This window comes from Sinohyriopsis cumingii, chromosome 3 (assembly GCF_028554795.1).
Source record: "Sinohyriopsis cumingii isolate HCF-2022 chromosome 3, ASM2855479v2, whole genome shotgun sequence".
NCBI lineage: Eukaryota > Metazoa > Mollusca > Bivalvia > Unionida > Unionidae > Sinohyriopsis > Sinohyriopsis cumingii.
In genome coordinates, this window is record NC_142963.1 from 126,474,744 (window position 1) to 126,494,613 (window position 19,870).

Below are 19,870 nucleotides of genomic sequence, written 5' to 3' on the forward strand. Positions count from 1 at the left end.
TGGCGGCCAGTATTAATGGTGGAGGAAGAACCCGGGAAATCCCCGGAAAGAACCACCGACCCTCGAGAAGCTACTGGCAAGCTTTCTCACATATCCACATTGGCCGAATCCGAGACTCGAACCTACGCAGACAGAGGTGAGATGGCAGTGATCCGTAACGGAGAGCGCATTAGACCACTCGGCCACTCGGGGCCCCTTGATAAAATGTAAAAAGTCCAATCCAAATGGAGACATTGATAAAAAGTTCTAGATGGATATACTGATAAAATGATGTAAAACAAAAAGTACAATCCGGATGGAGATACTGACAAAATGTAAAACAAAGTCTAATCCAGATGGTGATATTGATAAAATATTGTATAAAACGAACTCCAATCCAGATGGAGATATTGATAAAATTTTGGAAAAAAGTCAAATGGAGATAATGATAAAATGTTCAAAAAATGTCCAATCTAGATGGAGATATTGATAAAATATTGTTCAAAAAGTCCATTCAAGTTGGAGATACTGATAAAAAGTTTTAAAAAAGTCCAATCCAGACGGAAATATTGATAAAAACCTGTAATAAAAATGTCCAATCCAGACGGAAATATTGATAAAATGCTGTAATAAAAAAGTCCAATCCAGACGGAAATACTGATAAAATGTAAAAATGATAAAAATATTATCAATACTAAATCTCTACTTGTCTTTAATTGGTCAAACAGTGATGATGGAGCTAATAAGCATAATTCATCATGTCTCAATGAGTGGCACAATGCTACCACCTCTTGTACACTCTTAGCTGGTACTAGTGAAAACTGTTTAAGGTGCTGGCTAACCAAAGAAGAAATTCATTCAAAATGAGATAGTGTAACTTCTAGGTGATAGGCATGCAGGTCCTCTCTATCCCATGACCAAAGAATGTTGACCTTGAGTGACAGATGCATGTGATCAAGTTGATTCTGTATCAAGAGGGTACTGAGGCATTAAACTGGGCTTGATGTGCACAGGGTACTTGTGTCACTGAAAAGGTATTTATGGGAGTGCTAGTGTTCTGATGTCAGAATGGCATACAAGGAACTTTCCTCATTGAGCCCATTTGTGATGGAACAGGGCCATCTTATCATCCATAAAGTTGTAAATTTCATTATGGTGGGACAGATTATGTGATATGTGATTCACAAAACTGGTTCCTACTTACATCATTAGAAACAAAATTTGAGCTGGACTGGTATACTCACTATCTGACAAGAATCTAGCAGGAAGAAAAAACTGACCACTGTACGTTTGAAGCATCTGGCTTATCGGTACCACAAAAATTATTCTGGACTAGTTGAGGTGGTGAAGACAGAGCTGGTTCTAAAGGCACAGCTGAAAGGGATTTCCTGATTCATGTATTGGCTGGTAAACCCTCTGCTTGCAAAACTCATCCACAGGAATTTATTGAAAAAGGTGGAGTCAGCATCAAATACCAACGTCCTTGTCTCTCAAAATGCATTTCTCTGCTTTCCCTTGTTTCGACTGTCCACCCAGTACTGTATCTCTCTGACTCTCCATGCACGCAGTGCATATTTGACATTTCCAGAGTGGCAACCCCCACATGCTAAGCATGTATTTATTGTCTACAATTTGCAGGTGTTAACACAAATTGCATTTAGTCCTACCCATATTGCAGACTTTGTAAATACAAATACAATATATTCTATTTATCTAGGTGTAGCTAATTATGCAGTGGATGTTACTTCCCTAATGCACTATATCATCAAAATGTGCCTGTAAGTAAGGTCTCAAACGACAACCTATAAAGTTACCGAAGCATTGCTTTACAAAAAGTGGACACTAATGACTATACACAATCTACAGAAAACTTATCAATATGTATCCTCGCATCAGCAGAATTTTACACTGTAGACATGCATGCATCATCTGTTTAATCTTAGGATGCTGCAAAACAACTAGTTTACTATAGACAAACAATTACCTGCACAACAAAACAAGTCTATATTTTTGTTGCAAAATATAGAAATGTAGAGCACACATTACTAAATACATGTACTAGTGACCTGTGCAGGTAACTACAAAAGGACACCTAATATGTATGTCTTATGACAAAAGAAATAATAGTATCAGATTACCAAAAAAAAAGAAAAAAAGGAAAAACCTGGGTTTGCCATGGGAGAAAATAAAATGTAAAACTAAAGTCCACACAAGTTAAATACTGTAAGGGCTATTCTAGTAAAACATACATGGGATTCAGGGAAGGCACTTTCATTGTGGAATAGTCATCCATAAATGCATTTTAGAATTTTGTATCATTTTCATATGAACTGAGTAATTAGAGTACCCTAGCATATAGTTTTAAAAAGCCGCCTTCCTGGTACCATTTATGTTTATAGAGACCAGCCCTAAATAAACAGAGCCAACAAGTACATTACTGAATATAAACAGGTACACCATGTACCTTCAGGTCTGCATAGCAAACACCATTGGAAAAAAAAACACACAGCTCATAAACTACCCGTAGTCACAAGCTGAGTGCAGTAATACTGTATCTTTACAATTTTTAATTTTGACGGTTTATGAACCTCACATTATTCTTTTAGGACTATACCTGCAACTGAATTATCTCCCCTTCCTTCAATTTTAGCTGGGACTGAAGGTTTTCCAAAAGATTGGCAGCCCCATTCTGCCTGAGGGTTTCATACAAACTTTGCCTGGAGGTTGGCGTTGTTACTAGGAAACTTCTGTCGATATCATCCTGTGAAAATGAATTCAACAAAAAAGAATAATCAAATAAGAATGTTGATTTGTCTTTTGATAAAAACTACTTAAATCTCCAGGCATGAACAGGGTATCATTATTCAAATGTTAAGAATGTCTCACAGTTGGTAATCCATACTGACACTGCTGCATACATACGAGTCTACTTCCTATAGTTGTACTGATGCCTTTTTCTGTACTGAAATAAATCCAGGCATAATCAGGAAAATGAATAGGTCCAACCATATCCTGTTAAATGTAATTAGACATATATGTTTTATTAAGGACAATGTACCCCCCCAGTTTAACCAACTTCAGCATTCCCTGGCTACAATTAACTCTACAACCAATGGAAATGGCTGTCAAGATTTTGAAAAATGCAAAGACTTGACTGTGCCAAGATTTATTTGGTGAGGAAAAAGGCATCAGAGTAAATAATATGACAAAAGCAATTAGACACTTAGCTTTGCAACAGTGTCAATTATTGCTGCCAGCTATGCGAGTAGTTTTTGCAACTTTTATGACATTGATTATTAAAAGAAGAAATGCCAGGAGCCTGCTTATATCACTTAGACTAATGCTACATACCAGCAGAATACTATAATGAAAGCTGTTTTGAAAAATTCCATCTTTGGCTTTGGTAGAATGTAAATTTTGCATCTGACAACCTTAAATTTGAAGTGCTGTCAGCATCTCTTTGGTGAAATATATTGCTTAGGTGGACATGAATGGCTTTTCTGGACACCTTATATATAAATTTGACCTTTCTAAAGAATATTCTTTCATGTATTGACAAAATTATTATATAATTCATTGTGTTCTGAACATAGTCTATATGGTAAATAGAATTAAATGGCATGCCCTCTTTAGGAGTCTTAAATGTTTTGTTTATAATTAGAGGCATTACATTTTAGTCCAAATATGACTGAAAAGAACTGGTATAAAAGATGACCCTATACTGAAAAGGAATGAATGTTCCATTTAAGAAGGACCTTTTTTTGAAACATGTTTAATGTGAATCAACCAGGTAAGATTGTTATCTACATACATGAACTTTATCATGAGAGTTCATATTAGAGTCAACAAAGAATCTGGAGTTTGCCATTATCTAGTCTTGCTCTTTTCTGTTTTGTTGTAACCAGTAGGTTGTTTCTCTGTATTTATAATCATACTGTTTTCCTTGTTCTATGTTTCAAGTCTGTTAAGAGCATCTTATAAGCTATTTTCAAGCTCAGTTTTGGTTTTACTTTACTCTGACAGTATAGTGTTGTCTGCAAGGAGGTCAGTGGAAGAAACTGAATTGTTTATCTTAAGGAATAAGTGGTTAATAAATTAAATGAATAACTGGGCTCCAAAGATAGAGCATTATGGTACTCCACAATTATTAAAGATAAAGCCTTATGGTACTCCACAATTATTAAAGATAGAGCCTTATGGTAATCCACAATTAGTATAGATAGAGCCTTATGGTAATCCACAATTATTAAAGATAGAACCTAATGGTACTCCACAATTATTAAAGACAGAGCCTTATGATACTCCACAATTATTAAAGATAGAGCCTATTGGTAATCCACAATTATTAAAGATAGAGCCTTATGGTACTCCACAATTAATAATTTTACTTCCAGAAAAGTGATCATTTAGAGATACTTTTGCATTCTACCATCAAAGTAAGAATTAAAACAATCTCTGGAGTTTTCATTACGATGATAGGTTTTCAGTTTTAAAATCAGCCATAATAGTGATAGTCAATTTACCTTTATCTAATGCTTGTAGCCACTGATCAATCATAGATAAGAGTGCAGTTTCTCATGAAGGACTTTGTTGAAAGACAGGCTGACTATCAAGAGTGTGATTATATGAGTTCAAGAAGTTTGTAAAAGAATCTTGTACTAATGTCAATTTTACTTCTATCTTAAAAGTGTGAACTGGCATGGTTTGTTTTGTTATGAATTTAACCTAGCTGAATCAACATTCACAGCTCTGTCTAGTACCCCAAAATCTAGGGTGCCTATTTTCATCTTGGGATTTTCCTTCAGGCCCTGGTTTGTCCTTCAGCTGCATAATGATAAAAGTTGAAGTAGATCAGTAACCCAGTGTTTGCAATGTAGTTTTATCTATTAGGACAAAGAAAAGCTAAATGAAACTTAGAAATCTTAAAACAGTTAAAAACTGTAACATCACCAAATGGATCTCACCCTTACATTAATCCTTCAGATAGTCTATGTGTGTATGTTTGTGTATATCCTTTGAAACTTACTATATCCTGTTTCTACAAGTTTGCTCAAAAGCAGAGCCTTCTGAAACAAAGAACCATTAAAGAAATGCCATAGTACACTTGTCCTTTCTAGTGACAAACATGAGCCAGTCTAATTGTAAGGAACATATTCATGCTCTCACCTGTGATATAGCCATGAAAGAGGTTGCAGCTTCACTAAAGCTGCTAACACTGTCATGTCTTGAGATGGAAATTGGCGATGGTGTACCTCGAGACTGTGTTCGCTGTAGCTCTCGTTCCTGGAATGTGTATCAAAACTTATTACCAATTTGCATTTATTCTATCAAAGAAAGCTGCTATAACAACTTCTAACAACTTTTCTCCAAGTCAACATCTATAAAATCTAAGATACTCAATCTCCTGAGTTTTGTGCTGCTACTCAGACAAATGCAAACTTACCATATCAATCACTTCTCATTTTGCCCATTTCAAGAAGTTTAACATATACCATTACTATGTCCTATTTCTGTCTATAATTTGATAACAATTTCGATTTTCTCTGATATCAAGATTACAGGTTTTGCAGTTGTTAATTTGTTCCCTATGAAAGCTGATGCATCACTGTCCTTGATCCTGATTAATAATTTGAAGGTAAACATATGTCACACTGACTCAGCTTGTATACTACCTGCAAGAAATCTAAACATCATTAACATCTCCAACTGTGAGTGAATGAAGGAAAGGGGTGTAGATGGCTTACAAGGGGCAAACCTACCATGTCTCTTATCTGCTCTTGACACATGGTTACTTTCTTCTTCTCCTGTTCAACTTTGGTCTTCTCCATGTCCAACTGTGTCTCCAGAAATACCTACAAACAAAGGAGAAAATGAACAGTGTAATCAACGATTATATAGCTCACCTCTATTAAGCTTTAAGTATTCACCACTAGCCACAGTAAACATTAACTATCATACAAAAAATAAATTCTTATTTTTATCTTTACCTTTTAAGAACTTCTGTTTAAATTGGCACATATATCCAGGTTAGTGCTGTTAAATAGAGCTTAAAAGATGTAAACCAATAAAAATGAACATTCTTTTTGATGATGTGAAAGTAGTGGTACTACAATTAGTTGATAAAGACTTGTGATAATTTTTATATACTTGTTCTTATAATCTTGTTCAGAAGATAATATCATTGCCCACTCCGAGAAGCCTGGTTTTACTGATCTGAATAGCCTTGGCATGACAGTCAGTATTCTAACCATAGTTCATGCATCAATAATTACCTTGATGAGCCACTAGATCTGGGGTCTCACATGAAAAGATTCAAATTATTCCTATAGTCATGATGCACAGTTAACCTGTTAAGAGTAATCAAATACAGTGTACAATGTATAGTCATTAATACAAAAGGTTCACATGTGAAGCAATATAGTTATTCCATCTTCAGGCTGCACTGGTAAGAAATGGCCTTCTTTGTAGGCTAGAATGTATACAACATGGAACAGTCTAGGTGGTCATGTGTGCTAAACACAAATATTTAACCATTGTTTGAATAGCATAAATTATATAGGCCACGCTGACCTTCTTTGGTTGTATGAGCTTAGTACTAACAGAGATGCATCCAAAATATCAAGTATCATGAGTGGAACATAAATGGCACCCAATAAATGAACTTTAAAAACATTTCGAAACAGTCATTCAAGCATCAAATACAGGTCACATACACCTTTTTGCAACAGTGGTGTAATACCTACAATGATACATGCCCTCATCAAGTTTTTATATTCTTGATAGAACAGATTGTTTATAGCATGCCAAAAGTGCATGGTCATGAGCTAAATACAACAAACTTAACAAAAATCAATAAAAGATGAAATACAGGTCATAATGACCTTGTTTTGTTGCAAGGATGTGGTATTAACAATGATGCATATCATCATCATTTTTAAAATTCTAGCAAGAACTGAGACAGAAATGATCAAAAAATCCAACCCATATGGGTCAAAATGATCTACTAATGAAATGAAAAAGTAGTGCTCATCAGGATGCATCCCTTACGTTTGTGACTGTAGAGAGGAAAGTCTGCAAACATAATGCAAAAACCCAAAAGGTCACTAATTAAATGCATAACTAACTTAAGTCAGTAAAAATGTAAAGTGCAGGGAATAGTGATCGTATCTGATTGTTTTTTTTACATATGTAAAGTATTGCAGTCAATGGTAACCATGGAGCCACCACCCCCATACAGACCAGCAAGTACATACAAAAATAATCAATTTACAGTGAATTGATTTATTATTATTATGTTAACATTAATCTTTTTGCAAGAAAATAATATCTTTGTCAGTAATTTAATTCTTGGATTAAGACTTTTTTTGTTGCCACAGAAAAATCATTGTTCTTTGGTTCTTTAAATCTGTGAGTTGTTTAAAAAAGTGGTAACCCATGAAAAATATTAAATTCATCATGTATTATCTCACCTTTTCTCTTTTGACCTCATTCAAATCTTGAAGCAGTTGCTGTTTTGAGGACTGACTTTGTGCGATCTCCCTAAAAAGGCAGAAAGGTTGGAGTCAAAATAAATGAAAATATGTTAAGGACCTGGATGAAAATGTACTCCATGCCATTAAATACTAGAGTCCCTCAATGGAAATGATTCATTACATAATAATAGATTTTTATGAATCCAAGAACAGATTTTTGATATTCTGGAGTGATAACAAGATTTTCAAGATAGTTGTAAAGGTGGCCACATCTGTTGCCAGACTGGCACCATTTTAATTTTGGACCAACTAGATATAGCACTATCCATTTATCTCAACATCCTTGAGCCTGAGGTAATATTGTTCATATAAGCAGATGTTGAGATAAGTATTGGGGTACTGGGATGGGCTCTAAGAAAAATAATCCAATTTCACATATGACAACTTAATTTTGTGTTACCTTTGTATTTACAATCTATAATGTGTTAAGTACTGTACATGCATATGAAAAATTCTTCAATTTGAGCATAGTTCACATGTTAGAAACTTCATTTATAAGTCACATAAGATTAGAAAATACAAATAAACACATATATAAAAAATGGCAGTCCTCATTTTATCTATATCCAATTGTCAACAAACATATGTCACAATCCAATTCACAGTGATATTCATTGTTGCCACTAGTATGTGGCTGTATAGTTGTTGCTGACATGCTACATGTATATGTACTTAAACTGGCCTAGATTTTGATATGCCTGAGACAACAAATGCAATCATCTTGCTCCGGCTACAAAGGGGGCCCCGAGTGGCCAAGTGGTCTAAAGCGCTCTCCATCACGGATTACTGTCATCTCACCTCTGTCTGCGTGGGTTTGAGTCTCGGGCTCGGCCAATGTGGATATGTGAGAAAGCTTGCCGGTAGCTTCTCATGGGTCGGTGGTTCTTTCCGGGGGTTTTCCCGGGTTCTTCCTCCACCATTAATACTGGCCGCCATGTATAGCCTATCTTGTGCTGAAAAGTGTTAAACCCTATAACAACAGCAACAACAACAGGCTACCACGAGGAAGAGGCTTATTCATAGGGGGCAATGAAAACCTGTCAACACATGAACCTTTTCTCATCAACAACTTTGAGAGATGTCCCACTTTTAATTTCCTTGATGACCAGATATCTAGTTTCAATAGATTGTAAATTTAATTTGTGTTTTATACGGTCATTGGTTGTCATTGTAAACATAAAGTTATTTTTTCTGGCAGATAAAGGGAACTTTTACAGCAGAATAAATATGTTCCAGTCACTTTAGAGAATGCAACACTTGACTACATTCCATTGCTTTTATTCAAGTTTAGTTGTATTATTATCAACAATTTTTTTATTGATAAATGTAAAAAATTGTCAAACAACCTCAGGCCTAATTAACTTATAATGCACATTGTAGCGGGAGTTGTTAAGAATTCTGAAGTATGATTGTTCCTGTGAGATATAAGGGACTTTCATAAAATGATATGGGCAGCTAGTATTCCGTACATTCATAACATGCAACAGAAAAAAAAGTAGTGGAGATGGCCAACCTGGTTACTGGGGTTATGATCATACTAATGGAACAGCAGCCAGAAAACAGTTGGATGACTTACTTGTTTTTGGCATCTTCTAATACTTCAATTCTAGCTTTTGCCATTTCTAAATCCACTGTCAGCTGAGATTTCTCCTGGCGTAAGAGACTGTTTTGTGACTCTAGAGCTGTGACCCTTGACTTCATATCCAATACTTGCTCTGTCATGCTTCGCTCTTTCTCCGTTGCTACAGCAAGCTGGTTCTGTGCCTCAGCTGCAAAAGCAACAATATGTCAAAACTTTCTTTAGTATTAGTGATATGTTGCAGTGTGTCATCACTTACAAGACCTTACAAATAGTCTACACCCTAATTAAACACTAAGTGAGTGGCAGAAACTAACCTTTATAAACATCTAAAGATAATATTTTGGAAGCTTGTTTACTGTCCGACTCAAACGTTATACTGTCTGCCAAATATTTTACAATACTATGTATTTCTGAGACCTAACAACTGCTATATGATACATATAAAAATTAGCATTTTTTTAAATCATAAGAAAAGCATAAAAAAATGATGTATGGGTAAGATCCTATGCTAAATATTTGTGAAAGAGAAAAGGTAAAAAAGTTGCAAAGAATATGGTAACTAATAAATGGATAACGTTAAAACAGAAGAAAAACAGTGAACTGGAATGGAAAACCACATTTTCTGTTGCAGCATATAATGAAACATATAAATATTTTATTATCTGTATTTATTAACATCTTCTCTTAAATAACATAATTCATCAGCTATATTATCTGGGTGAAGAAAGAATGTCAGGCATGGAGTAAAAACTTTCAGAAGCCTTGGTGCTAGTGTACTGAAAATGTGATAAAGTTGACATTTAGTTACCACCAAATGACACTCTAATATACAATTACTACAACAATAAAAAAAAAATAGTAATAAAATATTAATTAAATATTATGTCTGACCTGCACTACACTTCTCTATTACACCTCAGACTCTGTAATATGTATCATCAAATGCTAAATACTGCATCCCCTATCAGACTCTTCTGCCATCATGGATTGCACAGAGAGGTCAACTTCATGCAAGGGAGGTAATCCATCTAACAACACTATATTACGGACATTTCTTTTCAGTTCTTTGCAAATAACAAATACTCACGATCTTGTAAAGACATTCTTTCATGATTGGCAGTTGATTGAATACTATTTCAGTGAATAATTAACAATCTTAAGAAAAGGTTTTACTTTGTTTTACAACCTTTTCTATTTAATACATTTAAAAAAATGACATGTTTATTTTATTCAGCCTACCTCATAACATTTCCCACTTCCCATGTCCTAATCAAACTGAAGAAACAATTATACAGCGATTTGTTAGCAATTTTATTAGAGTGATATCTGCCATAGCAGATGCCTCCATATAATAGCTGCCTGCATACTGAGGACAACAATCACCAGCCCATATTCTTAATTTATTGTCACTATATTTATATTTATATGAAAATAACAAGAATATAATTATTTCCAGTAATATAATGAGCATATGACACAATTTACAAATCATGTGACATAATTTGTAACTAAATTGTGTCACTAACATGTCACATAATTTGTAACTAAATTGTGTCACTAACATGTCACATAATTTGTAACTAAATTGTGTCACTAACATGTCACATAATTTGTAACTAAATTGTGTCACTAACATGTCACATGATTTACTAATCATAGCCTTCTTATGCCAAACTTTCAGAAATATATAATGTGTAACAAAGTTAACATTCATGGCCTGAAAAATGCTTGGAGTCACTAGCAACTTGTCCCAAGTATGTAACCTATAAATCATGTATTAAGCAAAATCGGTATAGAGATAACATCATGAACATCTACCACTTACACAGCCTATCTGTTAGGTTTTTCTCTACTCTCTCCCATGTTGATGATTGGGCAGAGTAAGTTGACTGTAGATTTTCTATCTGTCTCAACAGTGGTCTGGTGGCTGGAAAAAAAGTTGCTTCTTAATCAGAGAGAAATGAAAATTCATATAAAAATGTTTGCTATCCAAACCATTTTTATTCAGCTCCTAATTAAGGTAGATTGGTATTTTTTAATGGAATAAACAAGAAGTCCTCAGCGATAGCCCAACTCTATTAACATTAAAAAAAAATCTAATAAGGAAAACAACCATTTTGATTACTACCTACGCTTGAGAAAATTACACTAACTAGCTCAAAATATCTGGGTTTAATTAAAAATGTTGTCCATACCAAATGTAACACTTTGGGTAAGTTCCTGATTCCTGGCTTCATCTTCCTGTAGATGCTGGATGAAAACAAAAGTATTCAGAATGAGATTTTAAGCATAGGAAGTTGTGACCTTTGTAAACTATCTACAACCCAGTCTATGTATTTTTCTCACACTAAGTTCAAATTGATCTATAAAAATACATTTATTGTTATTATTTCACACCAAAAATAAGTATGTATGTGTATATTTATTTAGTAACATTTTATGGTACCTCAGTAGAATTGAGGCTATATGGTGCCACTAAATATAAAGTTAAAAAAATGTAAAATAAATTGCCAAAAAATTTAGGACGATAAATATAAAGATGAAGAAAAGAGAAGATAAATTATAAAGCATAAATATTTTTAAAAAATTTCATTTGTCAAATGCATTTAAAATAAATACACCAAAATACACACCAAAATTAAACCTAAATTCTGATCACAATTTGTTGGACTCACCTCTTTGAAGAACAAATATAACAAAAATTCTATCACAATAACAAAAATTAACAAACACTTTTGTAAATGCTCAAGTACTCTAAAATTTATCAAATTTAAAAATCATTTCAAAATCAACCCAGTGAATATACAGTATATTTACCTACTATTAAAATGGATGTAAAGAAACAAAAGCACTTAAGGCAACTAGTTTTACCTTTTATATTTTTGCTGTAATATTTTATAAAATTGAAGTAAAACTTCATGATTTAATTTTTATGTGTTATTTTTTATTAAGTTAAGGATGATGGGAAAATGTATGCCAAATCATGTTAATGTTTATATACTGGGTTTTACAGAAGGAACTGATGTGTAAAACCTAGTAATAACAAACACTGCCAAATAATATACAGTGTATGATACAGGACTGATCAAATCTCACAGCCCAATACCCAGGGCTTCGAAGTCATACGAGTAAAATTTTCTAAGGCACTAGTCCAGGACAAGTGCTTTTTCTCCTATTATAAAACACGAGCAAAGCACTAACTTTTGCACTTTTATCTGACCATTAATGATCTCTGGGCATCTCATATGACTGAATCTACCTCCATTTATTTATTTACAACCTGTGCTATAATTGGTCAATGATAACTGTCACATCTGTGCAAATTCTACTACTGCCCGACTGCATACTGAGCTAAGCGACCAAATTATCAGCCAATCAAAACATTTCAAACAAATCTGGCATGATTACTTACCAGTGCTTTAAGCGACCTTGTTATATTATTTACTCAACAGATACTCATGAGCATATCACCCTTGGAGTTCAATCCTCTGAATCAATGCAAACAATGAATCTAATGAAAGGAACTTTATCAAAATAAGTGTCCGTTTTCCTTTATGAACTGATTAAATGACAGTAATGAGTCTTGAAGGTTTGTAATTGATTATACTGAGGATCAACTTCAATGTGCAGTACTGTGTTTGAAGCCAAACAATTACACTAAAGGAGCAGTACTGTTTGAAACCAAACAATTACACTCAAGGAGCAGTACTGTGTTTGAAGCCAAACAATTATACTAAAGGAGCAGTACTGTTTGAAGCAAAACAATTACACTTAAGGAGCAGTACTGTGTTTGAAGCCAAACAATTACACTAAAGGAGCAGTACTGTTTGAAGCCAAACAATTACACTAAAGGAGCAGTACTGTGTTTGAAACCAAACAATTACACTAAAGAAGCAGTACTGTGTCTGAAGCCAAACAATTACACTAAAGGAGCAGTACTGTTTGAAGCCAAACAATTACACTAAAGGAGCAGTACTGTGTTTGAAGCCAAACAATTACACTAAAGGAGCAGTCTGTATTTGAATTTAAATTACAAAATGTATCTTAATATCGCTTTAGTAGAAGTAGCCTTCAAATGAGGTTATCTTTTCTATCTGGAAAAAAATGACTTTACTAACTTATTTTCAAAAAGAAATTCACAAGGAATATTCAGTGGAGGAAAATTCACATAAAAGTGGAAGGATAAATGTAAAGAAGCCACTGGGTCTGAGATAACTATGCCTCCAAAGAGACATAAGCCTGGTTCTGTGGCAGCAAAATAGTCAGATATGACACAATTAAGAGACAAAGAAATTTTCAGCCACATTGGGTTAACAATTATCCATGGTTTGAATTTATTCACTCTGAAGGAAAGATGTTTTACAGCTTTTACAGTTACTGCAAATACATTTGTCAAAGGATCTCACAAATTCAGGATTTAATGAAGTGACTCTTGTGACACTTTTGGACCTCAGAGTATATGCATTACAAAAAACAGCATGTGAAGAAAATAACTAAAGTAAAGTTAGAGTCATACTCTACTAAGAAAAGTCATTTCTAATACGAATTAAATGAAAAACAAATAAAATGTGAGTTTTTGTTTTTTAACACAACCTATGTCCTATCCAAATATGGAAAAAACACTTTTTGATATGGAAATGCTGTGTGCACTCCAGGAGAAGAAGAGTTATAAACTTGGTGCTAATTATAAGAATTAACTCAGGACAAGTGACTTTGTTCTGTAAATTGATTTTTGAGAGAAGAAGTTTGGGACGGTCTGAATTTCAGTAAATTCCTTCCATTCTTGCTAATGAAAGCAGTAATGCTACCATATCAGAGCAAGAAATAATGTACATAAGACACCTTGACAGTAACAAAAACTAAAAAAGGAAGCCCTTGGAAGAACTAAATATACTGTGCATTATTTCTTTTGTTTTTAATATTGATTAAAAGACAAACATTTCATCGAACCAATGCAAGAGACTGAAATATCATGACATGTGGCAAATGGGAATGTTCCTAAACCACCTGTCCTGGACAAGTGAATGAGAAAAAATTTGATCAGCCCTGCAACATTTATCGTGGTCGTGGTGTGATAAGTTTCAATAATTACATGCTGTAGATCAGTGATTTCTTGACAAACATTTCATCAAACCAATGCAAGAGATTGAAATATTATGACGTGGCAGATGGGAATGTTCCTCAACCACCTGTCCTGGACAAGTGAATGGGAAAAAATTTGATCAGCCCTGCAACATTTATCGTGGTCATGGTGTGATAAGTTTCAATAATTACATGCTGTAGATCAGTGATTTCTTGTCGGAGCATATCCTCTCTCCTGCTATGTTCCTTTTCTGTGCGAGCAATGCTCATGCGCAAGTCCTCAATCTACAAAGATACAATAATCTCTGTAATGAAAAATCAAACTGATGTACCACCCATTTTTTGTACCATATCCAATTTTCTTTGCAAACATGTTTCATTTTTCTTGTAACAGTCTTTCAAAAAATAATAAAGAACATATTGCAGTTTGCCCTCAAGTGGTAAAAAGAACTTGTTTTACTTGGCAGCAATACTATAAATTGACTATTTTTCACTGAAGATCGAATTTTATGAATTGTATGGATGCTACAAACCATTAATTTAATAATCCATTACATAATTATCATTCTGTGGAAATAACAGGACTTCTTCTACAATCCAAAAGTTTACCTGCAAACAAAACCATCAAAAAACATGAATTAACAGTAATTTCCAAGTATAACAGCTTGTGCATTATTTCTACATATAAAAACTTGTACAATACACATACATAGACACACACACACACACACATTTCAGTAGTTTTCATCCAATGTAACTTCAAAACTAGTACATAAAGGTCATCTAGAAAGACACATAGCTTATTGAAACTTAAAGGTTCAATCCAAACTACATAGACCCAGATTAACTGTAGCATAATTCAACAACATATTTGGGTCTATGCAGTTATTATGTGTAATCAGTAGAACAAAAACCACAGACCCTGATCTGCAGGATCATTATGCAATGGTAGATCTGGGTTTTTATTGTATTTGGTCCACCCTGATCAGCTGGTTCATTTTACAATGGTAGATTTGGGATTTTGTTGTTTGTAGTCCAATAGTATAAGCAAATAAATGCAAGTGCCCCTATGCACAAATGCTTCATCCTAGGAGGTAGATTGAAGGTTGAAACTATTGTATTCCTCTACAGACACTCCAATGATGACCCAAAGTTAGAAACTGTTGTACACCTATAAAGACACTACAATCATAGCCCAATTGTTAGAAACTGTTGTACACCTACACAGACACTCCAATGATAGCCCAATTGTTAGAAATTGTTGTACACCTATAAAGACACTACAATCATAGCCCAATTGTTAGAAACTGTTGTACACCTATAAAGACACTACAATCATAGCCCAATTGTTAGAAACTGTTGTACACCTACACAGACACTCCAATGATAGCCCAATTGTTAGAAATTGTTGTACACCTATAAAGACACTCCAATGATAGCCCAATTGTTAGAAACTGTTGTACACCTACACAGACACTCCAATGATAGCCCAATTGTTAGAAATTGTTGTACACCTATAAAGACACTACAATCATAGCCCAATTGTTAGAAACTGTTGTACACCTTTAAAGACACTCCAATGATAGCCCAATTGTTAGAAACTGTTGTACACCTATAAAGACACTACAATGATAGCCCAATTGTTAGAAACTGTTGTACACCTACACAGACACTCCAATGATAGCCCAATTGTTAGAAACTGTTGTACACCTACACAGACACTCCAATGATAGCCCAATTGTTAGAAACTGTTGTACACCTATAAAGACACTACAATGATAGCCCAATTGTTAGAAACTGTTGTACACCTACACAGACACTCCAATGATAGCCCAATTGTTAGAAACTGTTGTACACCTATAAAGATACTTCAACGATAGCCAAATTTTTACAAACTATTTGTACACCTACACAAACACCCCAATCATAGTCCCAAGTTTGAAAATGTATACTGCTAGCCCAATCATAGCCAAATTTGAAACAGTTGTATACCCCTACAGACGCTCCAGTGATAGCCTATGGTTTTAAACTGTTGTACACCTAAACAGATGATCCAATGATAGTACACTTGTTAGAAACTGTTGTACACCTATACAAACACTCCAATGAAAGCCCAAATTTTAAACTTTACACCTCTAACATAATCTTAGCCAAAAGTTTGAAGTGACTTTCTTAATAAATATAGGGGTAATCTGTATTACATTATCTTGAAACACAGGATAACATGCAAATTCAGTGTTCCCCCCCACACACACACACAGTGGTGAGGTCACAAAAGTTCACAATAATGAAACCTGACTGTGACCTTTTAGACAGAGCTGTTACTAGGCACATATGGACATGTGGTATGTGACACATATTCTAGTGATGATGTCAGGGCATGCCAAGTTTTATCCTTTAACCTGAAAGGACTTTAACGATAACATGTGGAAAGGAAAGTGCTAACAAAATGTTATCAAATACCAATGGTCCAATAGAGACAATTCAAACACTTGTTTAGTAATAACCAATGAGTACATGCATGTTTTAACACTTTTACATTTTTTTTGCTGTGAAATTTTTCAAAGTATTTTATGGAATCATTCCTAATGAAACCTTGTTCAAAACAGTAAAAAATGTAAGTAAGAAGTTGTAGACTTCTTACTCAAAGAAAGGTACAGACAGTATCCTAGAATTAATGTGCCCTTCCTTATTGACAAAACATCTTACTACAAACGGATACTGCTTAAGTCCAAGTCATTACTTACCTCTGTGGCAACAGAAAAGGTTTTGCATTTTATATCGTAACAATGTTTTCCTTCTTTCTTCAAGAAAGTTTGTTTACAATTGCTAAAAATTTACTGCTTGCACAGCTGTATTTAGTGGCTATTTTTTAATCAGGGAATATTTTGACAAGCAACTTGTTTGCATGGTCTGCCACACTTATTTGTAGATTATGCTCCACAATAAATTCACTAAAGATAGTTTCCACATTCATGATGGCAACATCTAAGTCAGAAAATTCCTTTTGGGCTCAAAGAACTATGAAAATTTCTTGTTTCTTGTCAAAACACGTTTTTTACAATCAGCCTTTTCTTCGTATGTGGGGCCTCGAGTGACCTAAAGTGCTCACTGTTCTGGATCACTGCCATCTCACCTCTGTCTGCGTGTGTTTGAATCTAAGGCTCGGCTAATGTGGGTATGTAATAAAGCTTGCCAGTAGCTTCTCGTTTGTCTGTGGTTCTTCCTGGGGTTTTCCAGAGTTCTTCCTCCACCGTTTATACTGGCCACCATGTACAGTCTATCTTGTGCTGAAAATGGCATTAAACCCTAGAACAACCACAATAACAGTTCTCCATATGCAATGATGAAACACTGACTACATGTATTACAAATAAGGCAAAGGTTTCACTTTTTGCCGATCTCTTAATAAAAGGGAAAAGTTGAGTGTATTCTGGTTTGAACTTCTGTGCCCATTGTTTTTGTGTAATCATTCTTGGTAGCTCATCATCAGAGTTAGTTTCATGAGTATTTATTTTCCTGGCTAGTTGGCTACACTAATACTGGCAGATGGATCATCCTCGGTCTTTTCCATTATGTCAAGAAACAAATGCCTTTATTGTCAAGTCAAGAATGAAAGCTCAGATGTAATTCATTACCATCAAGCTCTATATTCTGAACAACTTTCATTTTATCATGGTATAATATGACAGCAGAAGGACAAGGTCATAATCAGAACAATCTCGGTCTTTATTGTTTTAACACATGTGGTGTACTCCACCAGGGGCAAATCACCTAACACATCAAATTGATGTATTTAAACAATGTCTTCTGAGGTTATTTCATGACATCACGGAAGTGGCTGAATGATGTTCCAATATCAATACCAGATCTGAACGAAAACAACTAATTCCAGAATCATAGGGAAAGAATAAAATTTTAATGGCAAAAGTTACCCCTGAATGAGATTTACACCAATATCATAAGGGTAGGCAATTCTGAAGGTGTGACAGATGGTCAAATGTACAAACCATATTGAAAACCACCCCACTCCTCACAATTTTACAAATATTTTGCCAGTATTTATCAAGGATTTCTTTGATAATAAGACTACAACCTACAAATTGACAAATGTTTTAGGATGATCCCTGGTCTTGAGAGAAATATGGTACTGGTATGTATGAACAGACAAGGGCAGCACAATACATCCTACCACTGTCATGATGGGGTATAAAAAAGCTGAATAATCTAATCAAGAATCAAACCTGCATGATAAGGGACTCTTTTTCAAGTGCAGATTGTTGCTGCTGTTTTTCCATGGCAAATTTTAACTCCTCGCGAACCTGTATCTCAGTGCTAAGGGCAGTTTCTTGAAGCTTGCTGTCCTGGACGGCATTTGACTTGTGAAGCTCTGCAATCTCTCTGAAGTTTTTAAATGTAAAAAGCATGTGTAGTTCATTATTTTCATCCCAATTCATTTTACTGTAGGCCACAACAATAGAGTCTATTCAATGTGTGCTGTTAGGATAAGAAAATGAAAGCAAAAGGGAATAAAATTTGTGTAAGAAAAAGGGTTTCTAAAGACTCGGGTGTAAAATCTGGATTATCAAGGTTTCAGTTTACCTATCCAATGAAATTAATATTACAGTTGTATCCATGGTACAAAAAGCAATCAATATCAGTCAGTCAATACTAAAGCTGTAATGTTACACTGATATGCATCAGGAATATCAATATCATTATGCCAATAATAAAATAATGTACTCCCATCTCCCAAAATATGATAAACAAGATAGAACCAAAAAAGTGCTGATACATGTCATTAAATAATATGAAATTTTTCATACTTCCAACAAGATTAAATGATGAATGAATCAATGTTTTTTGTTTTGTATCAAATACTTGATCAATATGTACCATGTTTTGACGATACAATAAATTCAAATTATTGGAGAGGAATGCTAAATTAGTAATGAATTATGATGAGAAAACCAGTTACATTATTGCAATGATTATACAGAAATAGCACAAGGTAGGTATCACAATATATTACGGAAATATGTTTAATATTATGATCTCTGTATCATGAGCTATATTGTCAAATTATGTGTTACACAGCCCAACACAGCATAGATGCTATATTGTCAAATTATGTGTTACACAGCCCAACACAGCATAGAAGCTTTATTGTCAAATTATGTGTTACACAGCCCAACGCAGCATAGATGCTATATTGTCAAATTATATGTGTTACACAGCCCAACACAGCATAGAAGCTTTATTGTCAAATTATGTTACACAGCCCAACACAGCACAGAAGCTATATTGTCAAATTAAATGTGTTGCACAGCCCAACACAGCATAGAAGCTTGCACCTGAAACTGATCAAATTCACATATGACTCTATCTGATCCAGTGATATCACAGAATAATCTAACAAAGATTTCAATTTGAAACAATTCTTTGTAAATGAGAACAATCAACATAAGTTAAAGAAGTATCTAGTATTTGTCGCTATGACGTACATTTATGTTCACTTCACTGATACGATTGCATCCAAAAACAAGTGAATTCGGTGAATTTATTTCCCCTGCCAAACATGTATTATCAATTTATTTCAAACAGCATAAAACTTACAGAATGGAATAGAAAGTGCAATGAACAGACAGATGAGCAAATGAACTAACATACTGACAGATAGGCAAAATAAGGCAGG

At 34.3% G+C, this 19,870-nt stretch overlaps 1 protein-coding gene across 1 annotated transcript in view; it reads right to left on the reverse strand.

The window, feature by feature from the left end:
• LOC149803800 (uncharacterized) overlaps positions 1-19,870 on the reverse strand; it is a 94,738-nt gene that overhangs the window by 13,841 nt on the left and 61,027 nt on the right. The window contains exons 13-21 of the mRNA XM_089953610.1: positions 18,420-18,576; positions 14,368-14,460; positions 11,289-11,343; positions 10,919-11,020; positions 9,088-9,280; positions 7,449-7,518; positions 5,739-5,831; positions 5,146-5,262; positions 2,594-2,740 (exon numbers count right to left, since the gene is read on the reverse strand). Coding sequence (XP_089809736.1) covers positions 2,594-2,740; positions 5,146-5,262; positions 5,739-5,831; positions 7,449-7,518; positions 9,088-9,280; positions 10,919-11,020; positions 11,289-11,343; positions 14,368-14,460; positions 18,420-18,576 — 1,027 coding nt within the window. The remainder of the gene's footprint in view (positions 1-2,593; positions 2,741-5,145; positions 5,263-5,738; positions 5,832-7,448; positions 7,519-9,087; positions 9,281-10,918; positions 11,021-11,288; positions 11,344-14,367; positions 14,461-18,419; positions 18,577-19,870) is intronic.